Below are 24,667 nucleotides of genomic sequence, written 5' to 3'. Positions count from 1 at the left end.
GGGAGCAGATCTGGCTGTTTATACTTAATTTTATTTATTTATTTATGTAGTGCTGAAAGCATGCAGGCATCAGAGCGCTACAACAGAAACATTGTTTTTACAAACATATATTAAGACATAACAAAACAATCAGGAAACCATAATAAAGAATACCATACAGAAAATGTAAGCAAATCTAATCAATTATGAGATTAAGATTCCAGGATCCTTTGGGCAGATACCCACAGATACTGAGGAAATATGGCGAGTTACTAGTCCCACATGCAACCAGTACACAGTCTCTATTCTCCTGAACACACCAGCTGTCTATCTCGAGCCTACCAAGGATCTTCAAATCAGAGCTTCTAACCACATAACCACAGCTGGCAGAGTTTTTTGGCAAAGCCAAGCCAATACTTTATTCGGTAAAGCTTCTCTCGGCTCTCTTTCACCGGGATTCTCAATGTTGGTCATAATACCATTTCTATGGTCTGACAAAGACTCTGGTATTCTTCTCCACAGGAGCCGGCATTAGGGATTTTCTTACTCGCAAACTTCTAGACATGGCTAGGAGCAGACAAGCATTGGCCTTTAATTGAGACCATTATTCGGGGTTATAGTGAGGCTGAGAATCAACCTCAGATTCGGATAACTGTGCTATTATTCAGGATTATTCCTATCCCTTATATCACCAAGAGAAGCCAGTGGTACGATAGGGAGAGATGTCATTATATGCATCTTATTTATTGAAAGATTGTCGTAGTGGACAACCTCTGTGTTTGCCAGGACATCCGTTTTGGAAGGCCAGATCTTTACATCCATTGTGTCTGTCTGCGGTGTCACTACTATTAGGGAGGGTGTCAATACTCTTAGAATGTGATCTCTGCCGCCTGCATGAACTCAACACTGGAACTTCTGCAATGCAGACCTGGGTAAGAACTGGAGGAATGGCCACAGGAGAAGTGACAGTTTTCCCGGCCATATTTGGGAGAAGTCAGGACAGGTTTAGTGTTTATCTGAGACGTCAATGGCTTTTTGTTAGTAGTTTTTCTTTTTGTGGCCGTCATAATGCCTCAGACACAGCGCACACTGTGTTCAGTGCAGAATTTGACAATAGCACCTCGTTACTCGCCAGGACAGTACCTGAAAGGGACTCAGCTTCCCGGCTGCTGAGCTGGGCTGACACCTTTGAGTCAGAGACTCGCAGCCTCTCACCAAACACCAGACACATGAAACGCGGCGGGAGGCACACGATGAAAGGACCCAAAGTCCTGAACGGAACGAAACAGAAATGAAGCTTCAAGCTGCACTGCCTCCTGACAGCTGCTTCCAACGCTTCCAATTGACTGTGCATGTGATCATGTCAGTGGCAATTCGGGTGCAATTTTGCAAATAGGGTTACTTTCCGCGAACAATTCCATGAATGCCTGAAGTGCGCATTTTCATTCTGAGCGCAGGCTTGTGCAGTGTCCTTCATGGCAGGGGACCCTTTTGGGATTTCTGGACATATTTCCATAAATCGGACCCTCAGTGTGTCCTTCACTGAAGAGCTGTTAAAAAAGATCAAATGCAAAGCCAACAGTTGTGGCTTGTGTATAAGTATTAGGCATTTGCCAGGAACTGCTATTAGATGCCCAGGTACTCGCACCATTTTGCACCTGCTACCATCAATGGCCCGTTAATACCACTCTGACTGTGCCTGGCGGATCTACATTAAAATAATGAAAAAAACACTAGGCTCAAAACAAGGTGTTTTCTGAATTTCGATTTTTTTTTCTCACGATTCTTTGCACTTGTGTTCCTTTTTCAATGCAGGGGGGCCCCCATACCCACTCCCCCACATCCTCCCACCCTTTTTATTCCCTAACCCAAACCCCATCTATTTATTTGTAAAACATGTGCAAAAATACCGACTAAATCGATTTTTACAAAAATCAGTGTTTTCAGCCTTGTTGTTTTGCCATTCATTTTTTTGACATGACACCGTCCCTGGCAAGTGCATTTCCCATGCCTACACAAAAGCCTACACTGTTGGCATTGCCAAAGCTTGTTTGTTTGGAGATTTTACCTATTTTGGTACCCAACACAATGTCACTGACTCTGACTGAGATGGCCATATCTAGAACAAAGCACTGTCTGCTGCCCTTTTGGGAGTTCATTTATGTGACTGGCCTTCATTTCTACTCAGCACCATTTTCACAAAATACAGACAAATATTTAACTTTAAAAAGAGTCAGTACTTTTCTCAACAGTATTGGTTTTATCTGAAAAAATGTATGACCCCAGTTAGTCCATGTCGCCACTGCCGAACAAAAGGGTCCTATTCCGACCCCTAGAACAGGCCTATCTTATGCTCATTACCACCCGCTTGCATTCAATTGGGAGGACCTCACAATCGAGACCTTGTTCAATATTCTCGCCTGCTCCTTCTTCTAAACATCGGAATACGGTGCAAATGAGAAAAGGAACATTCTGCCGCAGGACCACGCTCTCCTTGTTTAGCCGGAGCCTTATAATTGGTTACCTATTACCTGATATTAGCTGCTATGTTTTTCCATATCCTACAGCGTCTGCCCGTAGAGAAGAACGCACAATATGAAGTGAACACGCAGTTCAGCAGCACACAGGCCCAGGCCCAGGGATACGACAGCGCAGAGCGGGGAAAGTCTATGGCATTATTGATGTGTTTCGCTTCCGGGTTATTACAGCGAGTAAAACCTCAGCGCGAGCTCAGTTAAAAGAAACACGCACACACAGAAATGTGAATTCAAAACGGACAGGCAAATGTAGCTATACCATTGATTTTGCGAGGTGTCACTCACAGCTGTATCAGCAAGCAGCGCGGCGCGTGCAGCGTAGGCAGGCCATGCTGTAGCCGGCCGGCGCAATGCTGTACCATGTTTACCTGTTCTCTTCTGCTTTATCTGTGTTTTGCTAATCATTTATTGTGGGGTTGTGACAAAGGTTTCAGAGACCGAGCGAGAAGACTTGGAGGAATCCGAGAAGGTTCAGCATTGGGTGGAAAGACTTTGCCAAACACGGTTAGAGCAAATCTCCTCTGCAGAGAACGAATCACCTGAGGTAAAGTAATCCGCCGTCAATCACTCTGAGGCGGCCCACGTGGTCACAGTGATGTTCACAGCACACAGCTCTCTGTAGAACCTAAACCTGCCTAATGCCCGTGTGTTCAAGTGACCTATCAGCATGTCTCCAGTTACAATAAGCTAGAAACTTTCCTGAACTCTTTACAGATTATGGGCCTGATTGACACAGGCATGTGACAATGGCACCCTTCCATTGAAAACGCTTTGCAAATCAGGCCTTGTATGTTTTACAGAAAAGCACAGAGACAGTGCTAAACATCTCTCCTGAAATGCTGCTCTTTTCTCTTTTTAAGCGATGTATAGCTCATGTTGTGCTGTGAGATCCTGCTTGGTAAGACAACCTTGCTGCAGCCTCACTATCTGGTAAAATCCAGCTTCACCCTACTGGTTTTGGGTTAGTTGCTAATACTATGCTTTAGTCTGTATAGTGTTTATGCTGACAAAAAAATAACACATCCTTGGATTTCAGGTTTTCACACATTTTGGAAGGTGTTTTTCCTATCAAACATCCAGAATGTAGACTTTCCAGTAGTGCTATCATCAAGTACATAGCCTAATCTCAAATGTCCAAGTACTTCTAAGTCATGCCAGGTAAAGCATCAAATGTCAGGAATAGTCATGGTTTGCATAGTGCAGTCTCAAATGTCCAAATACTGCAATTATATGCCAGATAACACTACTATATCAGGTATATTCATAACACGTAAGGTACAACCTCATGAGCTTTTGTGCAGCCATCATATGTGAAATGCTGCCTTGATTATCCATCCAAAGACTGTCATCTTAAATCAGGTAAAGTCTTGCATGGCAGGTACAGTCATCACATGCTATGTATAAGATCGCAATCCTTCTTGCTCACATCAAATACCAAGCCCCGAATCATGGAATGTTATGCCATTTAGAACCTTACATTTCTCGTATAATCATCACACATGAGGTAAGATATTGCAGGTCACTGAGCTGTTGTCATATTCCAAGTTCAATGCAGTCTCGGATGCTCAGGTACAACTAGTTTACATCCAGAGACATTTCTATGGCTGGCACTGCTCATTATCAGGTACAACAACACAGGGGGCAATGATGTCATCATATACCACTGCTAGCCTTGTCTGCCCAAGTACAGTATTTCTATACTCAGGAATAGTAATTACAAAGCCTGTCTGAGATTAGATGGCTGTATTCAGATTTTATCTGAGTTTCTGAGACTCTTCGGGACACATAAGCTGCAGCTGTGGATATGTAGCTGGCCATCTGATGTACCATGTTCTATCTTGACGTGTCACGTTGTAACCTTCCATATCCCTCTCCCATATCCCAGTTCTCCCACTGTCTATTATTTGTAGGTGGTCCTCTGCCCTTACAGTAATGGAGAGAAGGATTCTGGGGCCTTTGGTGTGGTCTGGGGTTGGTGGTGCATTCAGGAGGCGACCAGCTCACCCACCATCATTACCATTGCTGCCCCACCTCCTGATTGGGTCTCTCACACACCTGGGACGCCAAGAACTCCTGATGCCCATTGCATAGAGTGAAAGGTGAGCAAGGATACAAAACCACTTTGATGTGGAGAGGAGCCTTTCCCACTTGCATGATGGTGTTCTGCACCAGAGGTTAGATGGGAAAGAGTGCTGGTGGAACCATGCACCAGCATGTAGTTGCTCTTGGTGATGGTGGTGTGATGATGCAGATAAATAGGTCAGTACCAATGTATGCCCCTACTCCTCATTATTACTGTACAGGTGAGAAATTATACAAGCTGAGGCAGCCATACCACCCCATGAGCTTACAGGTGAGAGACGATGTATGTTAAGGTGGATTCCACAAAACAAAACATTTTGATAGTCAATGCACATGCATCTGCCTTGAATAATTAGTCAGGCTGTGCAACACTAGTAGGGAGTAAAACTAGGTGAGAAGGCACAAGTAGTGTCCTCTAACTAGCATAGAAGGAAGGAGGTATAAGGCACGTCACAAATCCAATAATAAAGATCAATCCAAAGAGCCAAGAAATTCATGCACTAGAGGTGAGAAAAACAAAACTTTACAACACACAGCCCGGGATGGGGAATATTCAAAAAGACATTCAACATGGCATCATAAAATGGCTGCATTTATAGTAAAAATTAGAAGTGAAGTGACAACAAATGTTACAGATTATTCACAAATTCCCAGCATGTGATTGGGTAACGTCATTTCCACTATGGGTGAATCTACACAATACCTAGCCCTACTGGTTTATCCTCCCCCTCGTGACCATGCTACGATTTCAGTTTATTAATTAATTGGTACTGAGATCATCTTTCTTCCCATGATGCTGATTGGATGTTAACCTTTTTTAATGTGTATACTAAACTTAATTGTTGATTCTCTATTCCATCTGGGGTGAGTGACTTAATAGATATCAACCAATCCCAATGTGAGATGTGACAGTGTGGAAACAAAAATGATAACTTTACTTCCTTTCTCATACACCCCATTGGTTGGCACCAATTTACCATTCCCACCGTTATGAACCGTTCAAATGACAGTTAACATTGCAACTCCTTGTTGGAAAGATTACTCACTTCCCCTACACACTGCCTTTCCCATGGCTTGTGTATGTCTTCATTGGCCCTGGCTTTAAACTTATGAATTGAGGATTAAAGTGTCTGCAGATGTCATTTCTTTGCAATGATATATATCGTGTATAACTGAAAAGGATATGAATATATTTCTGAACCGAACTGTATGTGTGGTGTTAGGGTCGTTCATAAATCTCCTTAAAACGCTGTCAGTGCCTAATCGATTATACTGTATTTGAAATGGTGTCTCTTATGTCTTCTGTCTGTGTGGTTGGCTCTCTTTCAGTGCAGATTTTCCTACAGAGGGCAGTATTGCTCTTTGATCATCAACCAATCTTGTGCAGTGTCTGTCTCTTAGCTCAAGGGTGTGTTACTTCTTTGTTGCCTTTGTGTGATTTCACTGCCAAAATTCAAGGCTACCTCACTTGTCGAATCACTGTGCGGAATTGGGTATTGCTGTTGAATGTTACTGCTTAATGTGTGTGTGTGCGTCTTTGTAAGGGCCTGGCTAATATTTTCGGCTAATTCATGATGATTCCTTGGCTTTGGGGACAACTGAATTTGTCTTGAGGCCTAACTATGTGCTGTGTATTCATTCATAAAGGCCTACCTTCATTTACTATCATTGTTAGTGCCCCTAATGGTTTCCTGATTAGTGTTACATTGTGTTATATTTGTTAAGAATATATGATTATATGCATGCATATGGCCTGCACCTTATAGCGTATCTGGCCCTCCAGGACACTGCTCAGTAAAGCATGGTTAGTGTTGTGTTTTGGGCCTATGAAGGGAATTCGGAGTGAGTGGGGCTGCTTTCTTCATAACCTTGCTGTTTTGCCAAAAAGGCTTTCGAATCTTGTCTTTCAGTGCACATTGGGTGAGTTGGATGTACCCCCAACATTAGTTTCCTGCGTACCAAGAGAAGCACTCACTAAACTAGAGCAGAGGAAATTATAGGTAGGGAAAGATGCAGAATACACTAGCAGGGAAAACAACCTCTGGCGGATGTACAAGATGTGAGTAACATGAACAGAAACAAATATGGGTCACCAACATGGAGGCGAGAGTACAGAAGTACAGCATTTTTCCTAACACATAGCCTGCAGTAGGCCTAATAATTAGCAAAGCCTTAAAATCCAAGATTCTGAAATCATAAAAACACATTTATTTCAGAAGCTTGAAGCTGTACAAACAGTCGTTTTTAGTAAAGCGGGAAGGTCAGAACGCAAGGGAGTAGTGGATATGCAGAACATAAGCAGGAGATAACAGTTCCCAGGGCACCAGACCACATACTCCCAAGTTAATTAAATTTCAATAAAACCACAAACAGCCATTTATGCCCAAGTGCATGAGAACAGCATGCCAGAAGAATCCATAGAGAACAGATTGTAGTATGACACCATTGATCACGTATTTTAGTTTAAAAGCCACTCACAATTATTGTACTGTTGAGAGCTGATTGAATGCTGTCCCAGGAGAATCCAGACGTGGACCCCTTGCTCACTATTCTTAGAGAGGCACAGCTACACCTTACTGATGAGGTTCAACCAGACCGGAACACGTGTCTGGGGTTGCTGTTGGTACTCTTGTTCAGAGGAGAATTGCCTGGCATTTCGGGGCTGGACTGCCCCAGGGCAGGACAAAGACTGATATGTTTGGGATATTTCTTCTCTGTGAAAGATAGTGAGCTAAAGACTCTGGGTAAGGCTCTTGTAACCAGGACTCATGTCTGGCAGAGAGTCTCCCAGGACCCCCCTTGTTACCAGAAGAGTTTTAATGCTTAGAATAATACTGGAATTAACCGTGAACTTCGAGTACTCCATTATTGAGTACTGTTTGTATTAGTGCAGCAAATTGGGATCATCTCTACAGCGGGTTACACGTAGCTCCTACCACCCTCATGGTACTGGCTTAGCACTGATTACAGTTTCCATCTTTTCCTCCTGTTTCTTTTTGCAGAGGAAGGAACGACTGTGCCTCTGCCCCTCCTGTGTCAATAGAAGGTTTCTGGGAAGCTAGGAGATATCTCAAAAGTGTCCCCACCTCTTGCCCTATTCTTAACCCCTCATCAGTCTTAAATTCAATGCTTGCAGGGGAGGTAGGACAAAGGTTGGAATGCACAGATAAGTGAACATGGCTCTAGATAAGTGAACATGGCTATAAGAAGACAGTTGTTTCCTGTCCCTGGTGCTACCCCTCTGCCCTTAGACCCAGGGAACCCAAGCACAATGTGAAGGTGAGCAAAGGGCGAGTCAAGCGTAGCAGCTGCTACTCCCATTGGTCCCTAAATGATGTCCCTGCAGCCAGGCGTCCGCAAGCTTCTTTAAATGGTATGCTATCACCTTTATGATTCAGTGTTGGTTCAGGTATAGGAGAGTTCATCTTCACTACACTTTAGGTAACATTTCAGGATGGCCTACCTGACTCTTGGATAGTCGATTAGGGCTCTACTAGTTATTGTGCCTCCCGATGAGAGGAACACTCTGTTTGCCCCCTTTAAACTTTGCAATTTCTGGGAAAATACTTCATCTGTTTTCAAATTTCAGCCAATTTTCACTGCATGGTGTTTCAACAAATAGGTGTACAGGCACAAGTATGGAACAATTCTAAAAAACACAACAAGAGCATATTTATATATGAAAAACATGTTTGTTATTGGTATGCAAATTATGGGTTGTCTGGGAAAAAGGTTCAATGCATGCAACACAACCCTTAAAAGTGCATAACGAAACCCCACTAGTTGCAGACACCATGGTTCACCACAAATTCACACCAGGCGAAAGGTCACAAATTCCAATGGAAGCTTGGAAAAACAGGAAGATATAGCTCCCTGCAACAGTTTCGATTATCATTGGCACTCACACATTGTTTGAAGGAGGAAACAGAGAAAACATTGAACGGCCCCACAAAAAGCAGGGAATGGTGTCTATAATCTACACAAGGTTACATTCATCAGCAACCTTCATCAGGTGCATAAGTAATCCAGTAACTTTGCATCTTATTTAGAACCATTAATGGATTGTTGGTGTCTGAAGCTACTCCACTGGTGCTTGCTGAATGTTACCCTTGTTTCTGATTGGTATCCGGAGAGAGAGGGTTTGGTACCCTCCCAGCCAATGAGGAGGCTCAGAACGGGGTCTTTACCAAATACCGGGAAAGACCCCTGTCCGAGCCTTCTCAGAGCTGGAGGTCCCCATCTTCCCTCATCAGGAATGAAGGTTAAGTGTGCTCCTGGCATCCCCTCTCCTTTCCCCTGTCTCCCAAACCCCTTTCCACATATCCTCTCCCCTCCCTACAGCCACACCACTTAGCCTGCACTGCTCTGTCCCTCGCTTTAGTGTTCCCGGCGCATCTTCGCTGTACGAATAGCTGCCATGGAAAGGGAGAAGGGACTACGTTTAGTTCCTTCTCCCCGATCCAAGGCGGCCATGGTGTATACAGTTTTTTTCTCAATTAGAGAAACTGTTTACATGCTGTTTCTCAACAAGAGAAAAATAAACTATTAGTAATCCGGTACAACGTGTCAGGGTGCTAATAGCAATAGAACCCTCGCAAGGTGCCGGTATTACTGGTCTGTTAGTGCCCCAGGGCTTTGCTCAGGCTTGCAACTGACTCACCGAGGCATTACCAGACCGGTAATACCCCCCTCTAAGGGTTCTAATGCTTAAGCATTCAATTACCATGAGTTTCACAATTGATCTCAACAGTTGCCCATACTCATGTTAAAATACTTAAAACATGTTTTGTAGAATATGATTGGAGTTCCAAACATGTCCTTTCTATAAAGTAATTTTGTTTTACTTCATGCTTTAATCCATCACATCTATTATGCAGTTTTCAGTGCAAAATGTGTTCATTAGTTTTACACATGTTGTTGGTGATTTATGTAGCACCAAACATCAACTCACTTCAGGGAGCTAAGAAAGTAAAAGAGGCAGAAAGATGGGCAGGGAGAAGGAGGGAAGCTAATGGGAAATGGAACACAATTATGTCAGTCATTTCCAGGTAGACTGAGGTTCCAGAGGGGCGGGCAGGCTTTTCGCACCAACCGTTGTTTTTTTTGGCATTGTTTCTTGCACAGTGCTCTCCCAAAGAGGGTCTGAGTTTTCTTCATTGTGTGATGTGATTGACTGTTAAGCCGTTATGGTCTGAATTCCAGAAAGCTTTGGCTTAAGCACACACATTAGACATTGATTCTTTGTTAATTGGCAGCTGGTTAATTGGTTCTAATGCTGTTGGCTTGAAGCCTAGTTTTAGCCTTGCCACTTTACCTCAAGACCAGGTAAAGCTGATTGTTGGATTATTCCAGTGTGTCCGGCTGAAAACCATTACAATAGCCAATTTCAAACCTTGGATCGGCTTATTTGCTGGTTCGTTTGTAGCCGTGTGAAAACCTCTTTCAGTAAACTGAGGTGATATTGTTGGTTCCAGGTCTCTGCATTTATTTGAGGTATGAGGAGTGTTCAAAATCGAAGTTAGATTTTTAGCATTATGATATAATTTGGTATGATATGGCATTTATTACGCTCCTATACACAAGTGTTTCAAGGCACAACGAGGCAAGGGAGGGTGAACAGAGGGAAGACAGAGGCAACGATCTTACTAGGCCAGGTGACATTGAGATCGCACAAATGCAGGGGGGAATTGAAAAGGGGGAGGGGGCAGTGCAGTACATGGAATATACAGAAAATATCAATAAAAACCAATAAATAAAAAGTACGGCCAGCTGGTGACAAGTGCAAGGGTAAGGGCAGACATCCAGTGTCAAGTGCTGGTAGGGGACTGCAGGGATACAGAAAACATCCCCAAGTGCAGGGTTTGCCAGGGGGGGCAGTGCAGGAGTGCAACTGGAGGGGAGGGACCTGGGCACATGATCAGAGGGTAGCCAGGTGACCAGTGCAGTTTTGGTTTCAGACAGGAGTTCAGCAGGGGAGAGGAAGAGAGAAAGCAGAAGCAAAGAGGAAGGTCTTGAGGTGATTCCGGATCCGGAGATAGTTCTGCTCAAGTTTCAGTGAGGCAGGGAGGCTTTTCCAGAGGGAGTCCCCAGCCAAAGAAAAATATCTACCACCAGCTTGTTGCTTGGATAAGGGACTGACCTTGAGGGAGTTGGAGGTGGATGAGCGAAGAGCTCGAGAAGGAAGATATTTACGAAGAGAGAGTTGAAGGTATAGAGGGCCCAGGCCCCAGAAGGCCTTGTGGACAATGCAGAGGGTTTTGAACGTCATCCTCGCAGCCACTGGGAGCCAGTGCAGGGATTTCAGTCCTGGAGAGATACGATCCCTGGGCTTGAGACCAAGGACAAGTCTGGCAGTCCTGTTTTGGATGAGTTGCAGAAGGCGGAGAGTAGAGGCAGGCAGATTTAGAAAGAGGCTGTTGCAGTAGTCCAGCCTAGAGAGAACCAGAGCTCTGGAGACAACAGTGAGCTTCTGGGGGAAGGAGAGGAAAGGAAGAATATCTCTGAGAAGGTGCAGCTGATAGTCTGACTTCTTAGAGACGTCAGAGATGTGAGGAGAGAAAGAGGGTGTGGAGTCAAAGATGACCCCAGGGTTTTTAGCCTAACAGGTTGGAGCAGGCAGAGGGCCAAGGGAGGCCGGCCAGAGAGCTGCAGGGAAGGAGGGAGTGGGTGTGCCAATGAGTAGAATCTCAGTCTTACTGGCATTAAGGCAGAGGCTGTTGGCGTCACACCATTCCTGGATAGCAGAAAGACAGTCAGAGATGAGGGAAGGCGAAGAGGAGGCCGAGGGTAGCCTGAAAATGAGCTGGGTATCATCCGCGTAGCACTGAAAGTTGGGACAGAGAGCGGCAAGAAGTGCCAGATACTGGTTGAACAACCAGGGGGAGAGGTTAGATCCGTGGGGGATACCCCAGGTAGAGAAAAAGATGTCAGAGAGGAAGGAACCCAGTTGGACCTGGGAGGGTCGATTCGAGAGGAAGGAGGTCAGCCACGCCAGAGCCTGACCAGTGATACCTAGGTTATCATGGAGACGGTTGAGCAGGATGGTGTGGTTTACAGTGTCAAAGGCAGAAGAGAGGTCGAGCAAAATGAGAACACAAGGAGTGTTAGAGTCAAAGCTTGAGAGCAGGGCCTCACGGATGTTCAGGAGAGCAGTTTCCGTGCTTCTGGCAGCTGTGAAGCCAGACTGATGGTCATGAAGACTACCAAAAGATTCAGCATGGAGCTCAGTACAATACAATACAATACAACAGGAGCTCAGATAATAGTAGAACAATTTGCTAAATGAACGATTTGCTAAGAAGACAAAAACCAAGAACAACAAGGACAATGTAGTTGGCAAATGAGAACCTGGAGGAAGGAAGAGCGCAACGGAACACACAGCAGTACAATATAGGACAGGGCAGTCAGTGAGGTGAATAAAAATACAAAAACCACAGAAAACCAACACAGGAGATGTCGGCGAAAGCGGACCTAGATGAGGGAGGAATAAGGAGAAATACAGGCAGTGTAGGCAGAACAGGGAGGAAAAACACAACAACAATAAAGAGTGATGACCTAAGTAGGCAAGATATGGCAGAAACAGGACCGTAGGTCAAAAAGTGATCAGGGCAGTCCAGGCAGAAACAGATGGTGCGTGGCAGCAGGGAGATTGAGGGGGTGGGCGCATGGAAGTGCACGCAACACGTAGTTGGGAGATGCAAAGAAGTTGCGAGACATGCGGTAAGGGAGTTGCAAGGAATCACGCAGTCAAGGTTGCAAAGAGCCACACAGGCAGCGCAAGGCAGTGCGTGGGGCACACGGTTGGGGAACACAAGGAAGTTGTGAGGACATGCGGTAAGGGAGTTGCGAGGAACCACACAGTCAAGGATTGTGAGGGACCACACGGGCAGCGCAAGTCAATGTGCGGGGCTCGCGGTCAGCGAACGCGAGGAAGTTACAAGGACACGCGGGGAACCACGCAGAATTTCAAACAGAGAGAATTAGGGCTTATAGTCGGAGTAGTAGTTCTTTTTTTCATTTAAAGCATGTGTATGTCTCAGGGATCCACCTTTTAAGACTTGACAGGTAGTTCGAAATGGGATCCGTTTTGGTGTTATTGTTAGGCATTTTGGATCTGAGTTGGAATGTTGGCCTGCACCCACGTATAACTACAGCTAGAGGACATATGCAAATAGTACATAGACAGGTAGAGCCAAGTCGTGAGGGATCCTGCAGGTGAGCGGCTAGGGGTGAATTGGAAGTGGCCAAGTCTTTGAGGGGGGAACGTCACCCATATGTGAGTCTTTGCCCTGAGACCCATAGTTTGTTGAAGGCATTCCCAGATGATGTTAGGGTCTACTCTACCGTGATCTATACCAATAGCATGCCTAGAAGAATCAGCAAGAAAAGGTGATTGGAGTGTGGAACTTTGACCATCTCATCCCTGATGTACAGAAGCACGTGTTTTGGTTTCCTGGGGGATGGGGTGGCAGTTATAGTGGTTCTAGTGCAGTGTGCCTTTAGTTTCTGTGAAACATTGCAGTTGTGATGTGAAAATAATAAGAAAAAAAAACGAATCACTCCCATACCTTACCTAGAAAAGGGATAATCAAAATCACAAGTGTACAATGCAAATGCTTCACTAATTAACAACTATATATATATATATATATAAATATATATATATATATATATTAAATGTGAATTTTAACCTTTTGAAATGGATGGTTTTAAATGAACAAGATACTGAGATAAGGGGGAAATAGGCGCTGGCCACAAAATGAGAAAGCGTTGTTTTTAAACAGTGGAGATGAGTGGCCCCAGATGCCTTTGACACACTTTCTTTCTGAACTATTCATGTGGTGATTAAAAAGCTTTAAAAATCAGATCATGAAATAAATAGAAAAAACATTTTTTATTATCCCGCAATGTTAGTGTTTAAAGGTAGCCTTTTACATTTCCAAGAAACACATATTTTGCCATTGAACATTACTTTTGTCATAAGTCATCCTTCCTCCTAGTGTGAGCATATAAACTATAAACCAGTGTCATAAGTCAACAGTATTTCTTTGTCTATGACACAAAAAGCAAAGTGTTTTGAAAGTGGTGAGCCTATGTACTGACCCTTGTTATTTTTTTTATAGCTGCAATTGTTTTATTTTGAAGTATGACTTCTGTTTCCGCAATAGATGGCAGGTGGGCATCCCCCGGCTGCTTCGCCTCCACCAGCGGCTCATCAGCCTGTAACATCAGTAAAAAGGTTTGCTGGTGGTCTTCAACTTCACACAACAGATCTAGATGATGTTAACTTAGAAGATGTAAATGTTCCCATGAAACGTATGGCTCCTCCACCCCCCTCGCCCCGCATGGCAGCAGCAGCACCATCTTCCCGACCGCCTCCCTTGCCAATTGCCACTTCTCCAAGAAAGGCATCACCATCTTCCTCCCCAAATTCCCGAGCTGCACCGCCGTCATCATCTTGGATGCACATGCCCCCCCCACCACCACCTCCTCCTCCACCAATGCCCTCCCAATCTACAGGTAATGTTCGTTTCCCATCTACCTTTTCGGAAGAAAGAAAAGTCATCCAGAATTTTCATGCTGGTGGTGCCGCCGACACCTTCCATGACTGGGAAACGAAAAACTATAGAGGGAGACCTGGTATGACTTCCTCAAATGGACCAAATGCTGAACATGGCTACCCACCAAGTCCGAAGGTATACATTAGTCTACTCTGGATGTGGTTGCTTGGTATGTTTTGTGATTCTTCAGCATGGTTTTGCGGGTAGTGCATGATGCAAGGTGTGAGAAGTAGGGGTACTTTTTTGGAAGTCATAAGTCGTTCAAAGTAATTGAGGACAACTTCGAAAATAGATTCAACCCACAAGAAAGTTGAACTGTGGCAGGACAGGAAGCATTTCAAAAATCAAATATAATAAGACATGAACAGTAAGACATGAAGTTGGAAGGAGGATGGACCATTGAAAGTTGAAAATGAATTTGGCTGATATGGAAGCCATTGAAGACTTTATGAATATTAAGATGCTGAGAACATCCTTTCCCCTGCATTTTCATTGGCTCCTTCAAAAACGATGGTTCAGGGAAAGAGGAGAAATTGTTACAACAGTATTACAATTTTGTGAGTCCGCGAGGATTCCCAGTCTTAGTATTAAAGAGCTGTCCTCAGGATTTCTCTGCAACAGTATCGTTTTTAATATCCATCCATGCGGAAATAACATCAAAGGAACGTGTTCACTCCACAACAGTGCTGAGCAATAGCAAGGCTCAGGATAGGCCTTGTTAGTGTTGACTGTGTTCTTTCGCTCGCACCAATAGGAGGTGGTGAAGAGAAATGGGCAGAAGGTGATGTGCAATGGCTGTCCATCCATTTTGGAATTATCAGCAGGTCATGGCCATGGGTCAACATCTACTTGGACAATTCTCATATGTGGACACTGAGTGTTTGTTTTGTATCACTAAATATGTTGTGATCCTTTTTTTGGGGAAATTGACCGTTTTTGTATGATTTCCCTAAATTTGATAACCTGCAGGGTAAGTGGTTTTAGTCTTGAAGTTCATCTTTTCTTACCCAGTCCCATGACCTTTGTTATCAAAAAAGAATCCCTGTTGTAAAAATAATGTCATCTAATAATGACATTTATTAAAATATAGGGTTAGTAATCACCATATTACAAACACAATGGAGTCATTTCAGAAAAGAATATGGGCACGTTGTACCAGGTGACCTTTGCACATGCAACTGTTTGCAAAAAAATATTTTTTGCAGATTCACCAAATGTTCTGTGTGCAAAATACTCACGGTACTACTAAGTAATACTAAGGACAACGCATAATTCCCAATCAGGAAAAATGGTCATGGTCAAGTACATTGGCCTAAGGTTGTGTGCATCCATCCAGTGCATAAGGCACGCAATTAAGGGGTGCAGGTTTTTTTCTGCTGGGGACAGCTACTAACTAAAACTGAATTCTATCAACTTGCGCATATTCAACCCCTGAAGCATATTGGGTAGAAATGAGGGCCAGATATAACCAAGGAAAGTAAGAGCACACCAATTGGACCTGTTTGGTGACTCATGAAAATTCCTGTGGGCTTGCCTCTATTTTCTCAATTGCTTTAACCGCTCGTGTTTTGATTCTGATCATATGGTGCTATCGAATTCTGCGACTGCCAGGCCGACTGTTGTCAATTTTTTTGTAGCATGTCCAAATTGAGGACAAATGGGGCAATCTCTTCACTCTCTGCTTTAGTGCATGTTCTATGCCTGTGCATTTCACAACCTGTGTGGAGAGTCTTCACTTTGAAAAGCCCTTGTGTGCAATCAGTTGAATATTTTGCTGTGAAAGGGATGCATTTGAATGAATGTGCCTTTTTGCGAGTGTATGTGAAATTGCACACCTTTGCAGAAACATGCCTACTTCAATGTACGTATTGTGGAAGCACTAAGAATTGATCTGGTAATGCAGAGGAACATCACAGACTTGCACAGTTTACAAACTAGTGGAAAGTACTTGTCCAAAGAAGACAGGGCATCTCGCTAAGAGTGGTGGCAGAAATAGCATCAACCTACCCAGTGCTTTAAGTGGGGTACGGGGGCCCTCGTTTGGGCCGTGGCTTCCATAATGGGGGTGGCCTGAAAAGTACACAAACCATAGTGAGGTACGCAAAGACATATGTAAATGTATGTAAGCATTTATATATTTATGTGCATACCTTACTATGGTTTGTTTACTTTTCCAGCCATCTTTGAAAAGTAAACAATTCAAGCCATTTTTTATAAAGCTTTGCCAACGGACAAAGGTGCCTCGGTGATCTGTGCGCTGCACAGTAGACTAAATCACTGAGCCCGAGGCGTCTTTGACCCTCCGCAAACCTGGGATTCTCTGTGATCTAATCTACTCTGCAGACTCAGAGCAGATTAATTCACAGAGCCCCCAGCCTCGTCGAGGGTGAAAGGCGCCTCGGTTACCTGGGGAAGGGGTGGGGAAACAAAGGGACCATAACTTCCTCTCGTGACACCTCACGCAAGGTTTCCCTGAGGTGACAGAATTGCCAGCCAGTCACAGAGTTTCTGAAACTGCAACTTCCAGTTTGAGTGATGCTGTGGCTGGCTGGCACGTCTGTCAGTCACAGCTTGCCTGACTTGAAAATGACGGACGCATCTCCCATCATTCTGCAGACGTGGCGTGGTGGGACCGGGAGGTCCAAAAGCCCTGGCTCAGTCCCACTTTATGGAGCTTGCTGGGATCCAGCCCCGGCTAGCCCCGGCACACTTAAAGCGCTGAACCGACCTGCAACTCTCCGCGATCATGCTGTAGAACCAACATTTGAGAGAATTTGCAGGTTCAATTTCACATTTTCAAAGGCATACGTGCAGCACATGTTGCATCGGAAATATGAGCTACACCACACAAATATTAGATGCACTCCGAGGATTACCTTATTTAAATATTTAGTTCCATATCATGGGTGGAAATAGTCAGTGAACGGTAGGCACATATCAAATTACTGCCCACGCACTCACACTCAAGCTGCCTATTCACAAACCACTCTTTTAAATGCGTTTACTTGTAACGATGAATATTTACATATTGCAGGAATAGCAGCAGGCTGCTTGCCAAGCCAGTCCAGCAATTTCTGGAACACAGAACGTCACGCATCATTGTAGTTTCGTACTTAGATCACATCCTCATCCTTCCAGCATCAGCCCAGCACTTGGCTCACACACCATCACGTATTCCAGAGAGGTCAGGTTCTTGCGCAACTCATAAAAAGGGGCAAGCTCGAAATACCCTCTAACTAGTAACCGAGAAAATACTCTCCTTTCAATTGCACATTTATGTGCAAAAATGTGTTCACAATTGCAATTCACTATTTTTCTGTAAAATGCACAGCAGGCCTAGGTGTCGTTAACACCAGCCTTACTCTTGGATGTGTGTGGCAGTGTCTGCTACAGCACTGCCTTTCATTCAACAGCACCAGTACTCCCTTGGTTGACTTGTATGTGTTTCAACTGCTTCTTTATAGTTTTCATAAGTGATATTCTGCTCCGGTGAACAGGTGCCCTTATGCCTTTAGGCCTTTAGGAAGAATAATACTTTATCAGATATTGAGAGCTCTAAAATAATGAAGCAGTGGCTTTCTGAATGAAAGAGATTGCACATGGCGAGTTGATGTCAGACTCTATTTCTAAACCTTGTATTATTTAGGTGGCAAGGAACACTTCTAATGTCAGCAAGATCTCGACCACGTCAAGCAACCCTTTGGTATGTCAATCATGGTGTGTGCTGATCCGTGCAATGTTTTTTTTAATAGACTCTTATACATGCCTGTATTGAGAGCTATATGAAATACTGTGCCTTTCAAAGCTCATGTGTATAGGTTCTCTGATCTTCTATTCATGTAAAATAACAGAGGACTGTTCAGATAAAATGACCTCTGTGAATGTGCCTAGATTTTGGTTAAAATGAGTGAGCTCAAGGAACTAAATGGCTTCTTGTAAGTGTTCAATTGGACAGTGGTACAGCATAGCCAGTGTAATGTGAGTCCGAGCTGGGTGCAGAATGTTTTAAACGTCTTTACTACATCTTTTTTAATTATCTTTAACATATTTTTAAACGTGAAGCAAACAGGTACAGAATGCCTCTTGAGCAGTTTCATCACAAACATTGGCGGTCATATCCTCTTTTCCATCCCGACTGACCCCCCCCCCCGGGTTCACCCACCCATCCCTTATTCTCTATCGGGATTCCGCCACAGTCCCACCAACCCTAGACCCTCTTCTAGTAGTGGTGTATGTTCTGGGGTCAACCAGTTCACTGGGGAGACGCCTGCCTTGGGCCACATCCGTTTACCATTGTCTTTGCTCTCGCCCCCTCTCCTACCACCATGCTTTCCTTCTGCCCCCCTTAGCTGTCCCTCCTCTCCGTCACCCCTCTCTTCTACCCAATGGGGGCTTCAGATCTGGCGGAGAACAGATCATTCAGGAGCTGGCTCCAATCCACCTCTACCCCTTCCTCCGACCCAGGGTCTCGGGTCTTCTTCCGAACCTCCCACTCAGCTTGTCCCCATCTGCGGATATCTTCCATCCATTGTCCCATGGATGGACCCCAGGGATTTTCCCATGCAATGGCTATCATCCTTTTGGCTAGCACTAACATAAACTGGCCAATCGCCTCCCTGCTTTGTAATGATTCCCACCTGGCAATAATCCAGTAAAAGTATTTACTACATCTTGAGAAGGAGATGATACTGACACATTACATTGGTGGAATTTATATGAGGCTCCTGCAGTCGTGGCAACCAATCAGCGATAGGTAAGATCCCTGTTGTGGTCTTATTTCACTGTAAACCCTGTGGATAGGATCCCAGAAGCCGCCACAGCGAAGTGTCTAAAGTCAGGAGTGCTAGGAAATGAAGGCCAGAGGGAACCAATGTGCAGTTGCGTGCTCTGAATAACACTGTCACTAACTTCCCCGACTTTGGAGTGAAGTTCATACACAAATGCACCCAAAATGGAGACTTGTACATTGAATTAAACAACATTATATCTCTGAGAAGGTCAGTGGCGGATACTATGACAACCAGCATCCGGTCACAAAAACATGTCCACATCTGAGCAACATATTCACAACAATTTCTCCCAAAAACAAGCTATGGATGTACAGGAAGAAATCCCTTTCTAAAGGGAATTTACAAGATGTCCCTTTTCAATAAATACAAAAAATACATGTTTTTTCTACTTATACAAAGAAATGATATACAAAGACATGGGGTGGGCCTAGCAGCATTCCACGTATATACACATGGTTAAATCGGCATGTATCTGGAACTTATAGACTGCAACATGTCCACAACTTGCCGAAGTAAAACAGATGTTTTGGTTAATAATTTGATGAGCATGAAAGCCCAATACAAACTCTAATGTTCCAATTATTAATGTATTAAAAAAAGAAAACATGTTCCTTTTAAACACATGATTATACCTGGTATTTTCATATGCAATTACATTAGCTGGTCAAATCAGGTAGTTACAAATTGTTTTTTGATATTTACCTGTGTTAGGGTGTTAGGGAGAATTCTCTTAAAAGGCTAATTTCCCTTACCTATAGAGTCCGCCAGCAGCTTTGCTGGATTTCAAGGGTTTATTTTTCTCCTGCTAAGAGTGAGACTCTTTTTTTTCCCACTCTTACACATGCTGCTAATGTGTGTTTTAGGCTATTTTGTGTTCTTATGGTCTATGGGGCTTTTCTCACACTCCATTTTTTTTGTAAAACTTGTTTATTGGCATTTGTAAATAAACTTACATCAATAAACACAGTATTGTTACATTCATGGCATCTGGTGATGCCCTTCTTCTGCCTTATCTCTAGAAACTTAAACCTTAAACAACAGTTAACTATGTCTGTCTTCCAGTTTAATTGTTGCCTTCATCCTCATTGTCTCTTGGGCGGTGAGTTGTGGAGGGGCGCAAGCTTTTTAGGGAGGCCGTTACCGGGGGTGATTTAGTCTGTGTCTCAACCACGGATATTTCCCTATGGGATTTTCCCATTGTTCGAGGCTACCACTTTTACTGACATCCTCTAACATACCGCCGGTTTTTTTTAATATTAACTTTACTCCGGTAGATTATTATTGCCAGATCTTTGATAATATTTCTTTCTCATGTCTTTCTCTGAAATCCTAACCCAGGACGGGGATCCTTTGTTCGTCCTTTTGGCGGGCTTCTGCACAGAATCCCTCCTTTTGGCGCCACTGAGTCTGGGGTAGACAGGATGTGTGGGAGGGGGAATAGGCACCCTGGACAGGGTTACTTAGGCAACCCAAGTCACACTCTGCCCTGATAGGCTGGGGGGTTATCCCACCAGGATAGCCACCCCACTGTGTGAGTGACAGCTAGGCTGTATGCATGGGGGGTTTTCTGCATGAAAGCAGGGCTCTGCGGACTGGAGGACAAAACCTCGCCACTGGAACTAAGAAACCCAAAGAGGAGAGAAGCTGAAGACATCTGCAACGACTGAACCACCGGTGAAGCCCTGCTGCAGATCCTCACAACTTTTCTCCAACGACTTGAGAAGATCTTCACCTGCAAGAGTCTTCTTCTCTTGAGCTGGTGGGGCCAACCAGTTCGTCAATCGCCTTCCAAACACTATTAATTGGATACCTGTTCCAGGACGGACGGCAGATTTGGTCAGGCTGTCTTGAGAAACGTATTTACTCCTAGTTAGACTTTCTCGAACCATGAGTTTATCATGCTATGAAATCTCCCACCAATATGTACAGGAAGGGGATGGGACATAGGATTAAGAAACAGTTACTCACTGGATTGACTACTGTACTCGTGGTCCATAGTCCCTTTTCCTCCTCCCTTGGTTTAGTTAGTCTTGTAGCTAACAAGCGGGAAACAAGGACTGGTGACCGAGGTATATGGCGGAGCCAGTGTGGGTGGCCATGCCCTGCTTGCATTCATTTAAAGGGGACTTTTTTATTTGGTTAAAAAAAGGCCCCAGTCCCCTCCTAATGGGATGAGGTATCCCATCCGTATGGGGACTATGGACTAAGAGAACAGTAGTCACTATGGTGAGTCACACCACTCTTTCCTAAAATCAGTAAATTATATAAAGGTGAGTACAGTCCACATACTGTGTCCACACTTCTCTGCTGTATGAAGCTCCATTCCTGAAAGGTGGATATGTTGTGTAACAACTGCTGGTTTGTCAGTAGGTCGGCTCAGCACAAAGTATACACGTGTGTCTTTACACAAATCTAAACGATTCAGTTAAACACCTAAACACCTTATGGGAGGAAAGCACTCCTGGGTACTTTGACAAATCGAGGGAATTCATCCCTTTTCCCCAAGGGGGAGTTCCCCCCCGTGAGGTTAGGGAGGTGAGCCCACAGGGAGAGATTCCCCTTTTGGGGATAAGGACTACCGTTCCTATGAGGAACTCCTGAAAGAATATCCTGAAATGACCTATTTGGCAATATCAGACAACTTAACAGTACAGTATAGAGACTGGCATGAAGAAAACACTGCCATCTATTATTGTCAACCAGAAAAAGAATGTTTCTAAGTAAGAATTCCCATTTCACTGGGACGAAGAAGCTGGAGTGGAAAGAGACACTGCAGCTAGCAGGGGCAGAGAGACACATACATCTGCCAGGGAAGCTCCCAGGAGACACAGCACCTAAAAGGGGAGGAGACTCCAGACACAGTGAAGCCTGCAAGTTTTAAAACTGCTGGGAAGCCGATAACAGAGCACGGATGCAGGGCGTCCTTTGAGAACAAAGCAGGAAGAAGTGGACGGTGGTGGCATGACCAAAGAGATCCTGTGGTGGACTAGCAATTTTCCAAACTACGCTGAGATCACTAGGCAGACCCAAACCGCTTACCATCCGGTTACCCTCAGTCTGAGCTGTCAGTCTGCATTGAGAGAGGATATAGAGCCTGGCATGCCAGAGTGAACCACAAAGGCGAGAAAGCAACAAAAGTGAGGAACCCCAAACAAATGAAGGCCCCAATGACGTTATTCTATACAAACCCAGGTAACGTGGAACATGGGAGACTCGTTAGGACTAAGGGGAATCGTTATGGGACTGTTCATACAAGTCCCATTGATATACAGAAGCAAGTGGCATAATGCTGACAAGAGAAACTAGAATGCAAGAAATGCAAGAAATATTAAGAGTGAGAGAACAATGCCCGAGGAGGAGGGCAAAGTGGAATATCTATCAAATACAGAGAAACTAAACAAAATGGAGGGAGCCCAAAGCGGACTGTGCCAGTGCGTGTGCGTCGCTCAGCAATTTTGAATTAGCCATGCCCCCATGCAGCCTCCTGATTGGAGCATTTGACAGGGATTGCAGCCGATTGGACAGGGGTCGTAAGCCAAGAGTCAGGGGTCACTCTTGTGACCTCTGGTGACCCCTAAATGACGTCCCTGGATACAGCCCAAGGTTGAGCAAATGGTAGGGACATCACTGAGCACGAGTATGTTCTCTCTTTTCCTATCCCTGCTGGTCATGGACAGAGGAATCAATGTTTCGGCGCAGAAGATGTAGTGCTCCACAGAGACCTGATGACAAGGTCTCTGGATTGAGCATTATGGATCTGGATTCTGAGAAAATAGACCAGGACGATGCAGCATGTTTTGACATTCAACTCACTGATAAGGTGCAAACGTTGAAGCTGCTGAATTTTACTCCTTATTGATGCTGGCAGGTGCAGTACAATAAGCATATCCAGCAGGTCCGCCCATCTGTTCATGTAATAATGTCCCCGCAAAAATGTCCACTGACAAATATTTCGCCATTTTTTGCAGAGTCATTATTACATTGAACATGTGGGGGACCCTCACTTCTGCCCCTGCAACCTGTTTTTTTGTTTGTTTTTTAAATGGGAGCAGGGGACATCCCCCAATCCATCCCCATACATAATGTCACCATATGTAATGTTGCCAATGGCTTTTCCCGGTGACATTATGGTTGAGGCCATTATGTATGGGGACATTATTACCCGATACCCGCCCATCTCATGCATGCACTCTGACTTTGATGTACAGTTAAAAAGAAAATTGATGGGATACTTTATTGAGTGTTTCCCAGCAGTGTTCTACACTGTATTACAATCAACATTTAACCTGAAAGAGAACATGTAGAAGAAGGCATTTGGAAGAGGCCCTCTTCACCTTCCTCGTAAAAGATACATGGGGCATCTTAAAAAAGTAGGCATGTTTCCATCTCCTATGCTAGAATTCTGCAACTAAGTAAGGAGATTTTTAAAGTTGTATGGACCCTCCATAAAAAAATCTCCAAGAGGCCCTATACTCTGACTTCAACTTCCAATATTCCCAATTTTACATCAGAGGAAGCTGAGGCATCAGAAGAAACTAGGGAACATTATTCAATGAAGAGGCTCTTGCTAATTATGTAGTGCATGATGCATAGCAGATGCCTAGTTTGGCCCCTTTTCAGAGGCAAGGATATGGCAATTTCTTCAGCCAGCCTGGGTGAGTTTTCAATGAATTTCTTCTGTAAGGAGCAATATCCTGGTGGATTGGAAAGAGCCAGGTAAGATATATGTTCCTTTTTACATTGCTAAGTTGTATCCTTTGCCTGGAGAACTCCCTTCATGCTTATTTAGAGATGAACACTTTCTTGGCAAGTTGAGTTGCACTGCTTGCCATTTTATGATTGGCCATGGGGCCAATTCGATGGATACTGTACACAAGAATGTGGATTTGCCCTTGGGGGTGGGTAAAGGGCTGAACATACGCAGGGACCATCTTTCTTTATAAACCAGCACTTATTTAACATACACATCACTGTGATGCCTCTGTTTTGCAGGAGCTGCATTTAGCGATTGAGGAAGTTGTTGAATGTTCAGCATTGTTGATGGTTTGGTCAGATCTTGCTTTTGACAATCATGGATCTGCAGCACTTAGACTAGGAAACTAGTTTGAAATCAAGGGACACATCCATGTCAGCGACTATAATACCAAATCTTCACAAAAGAATACTACCTTGAAGATTCCTTCCGAATGAGCTAAATTGTTCAGGGATCAATTAGAGGAGAATGCTCATAAAGTGTTTAGGAGGATTGGCATTCTGAACAGCTTTGGAGAAAGTCCAAAGTGCCTTCCATCTACTTGACTCCCTATTATTCCATTACATTGTCGCTCTTGTTTAAAACAAATAGTTAAACTATGTCCTACCAGAGCCCTGGCTGAAGGTTTGCCCTGCCTAAATCTGAGTTCTCCTGGCTAGGCCAGAAGACAGTCCTCAGAACCTGTTTGAAGCAAGTTCAATCTGTTCGGTTCTATCTGAAAGCATTCCCCCACAGATCAATGGGTCCTCATTAGGGGAGGGTGAAATAAAGGCCAGAAAAGTGAAATTGGTGAAATTCTTCCCCAGAGCTGAATATTTTCGAAATTTTATATTTAAGACAAATTAGGTTTTTAGTTTGAAATTTCATTTTGTGGCAAAAATATCTGATTTGTGGCCAACAGTCAGCCAATTAGGAGCCAACATGTCTCACAGCAGCCACAATTTCAGGCACCAATGTGAACATTTA

The 24,667-nt window shown here is 44.1% G+C and overlaps 1 protein-coding gene across 2 annotated transcripts in view; it reads left to right on the top strand.

The window, feature by feature from the left end:
* Nucleotides 1-24,667, top strand: part of USH1C (USH1 protein network component harmonin) — an 844,250-nt gene that overhangs the window by 626,693 nt on the left and 192,890 nt on the right. The window contains exons 17-19 of one of the 2 annotated variants that reach the window (XM_069623779.1): nt 2,944-3,060; nt 13,766-14,293; nt 17,805-17,861. The exons of the other annotated variant lie outside the window; for it this stretch is intronic. Of the exons in view, the coding sequence (XP_069479880.1) occupies nt 2,944-3,060; nt 13,766-14,293; nt 17,805-17,861 (702 nt within the window). The remainder of the gene's footprint in view (nt 1-2,943; nt 3,061-13,765; nt 14,294-17,804; nt 17,862-24,667) is intronic. 2 annotated transcript variants of the gene reach the window in all.

This window comes from Ambystoma mexicanum, chromosome 11, assembly GCF_040938575.1.
Source record: "Ambystoma mexicanum isolate Mex_15411 chromosome 11, UKY_AmexF1_1, whole genome shotgun sequence".
NCBI lineage: Eukaryota > Metazoa > Chordata > Amphibia > Caudata > Ambystomatidae > Ambystoma > Ambystoma mexicanum.
The sequence above is the reverse complement of the archived record's forward strand: the minus strand, read 5'-3'. Positions and strand labels throughout refer to the sequence as shown.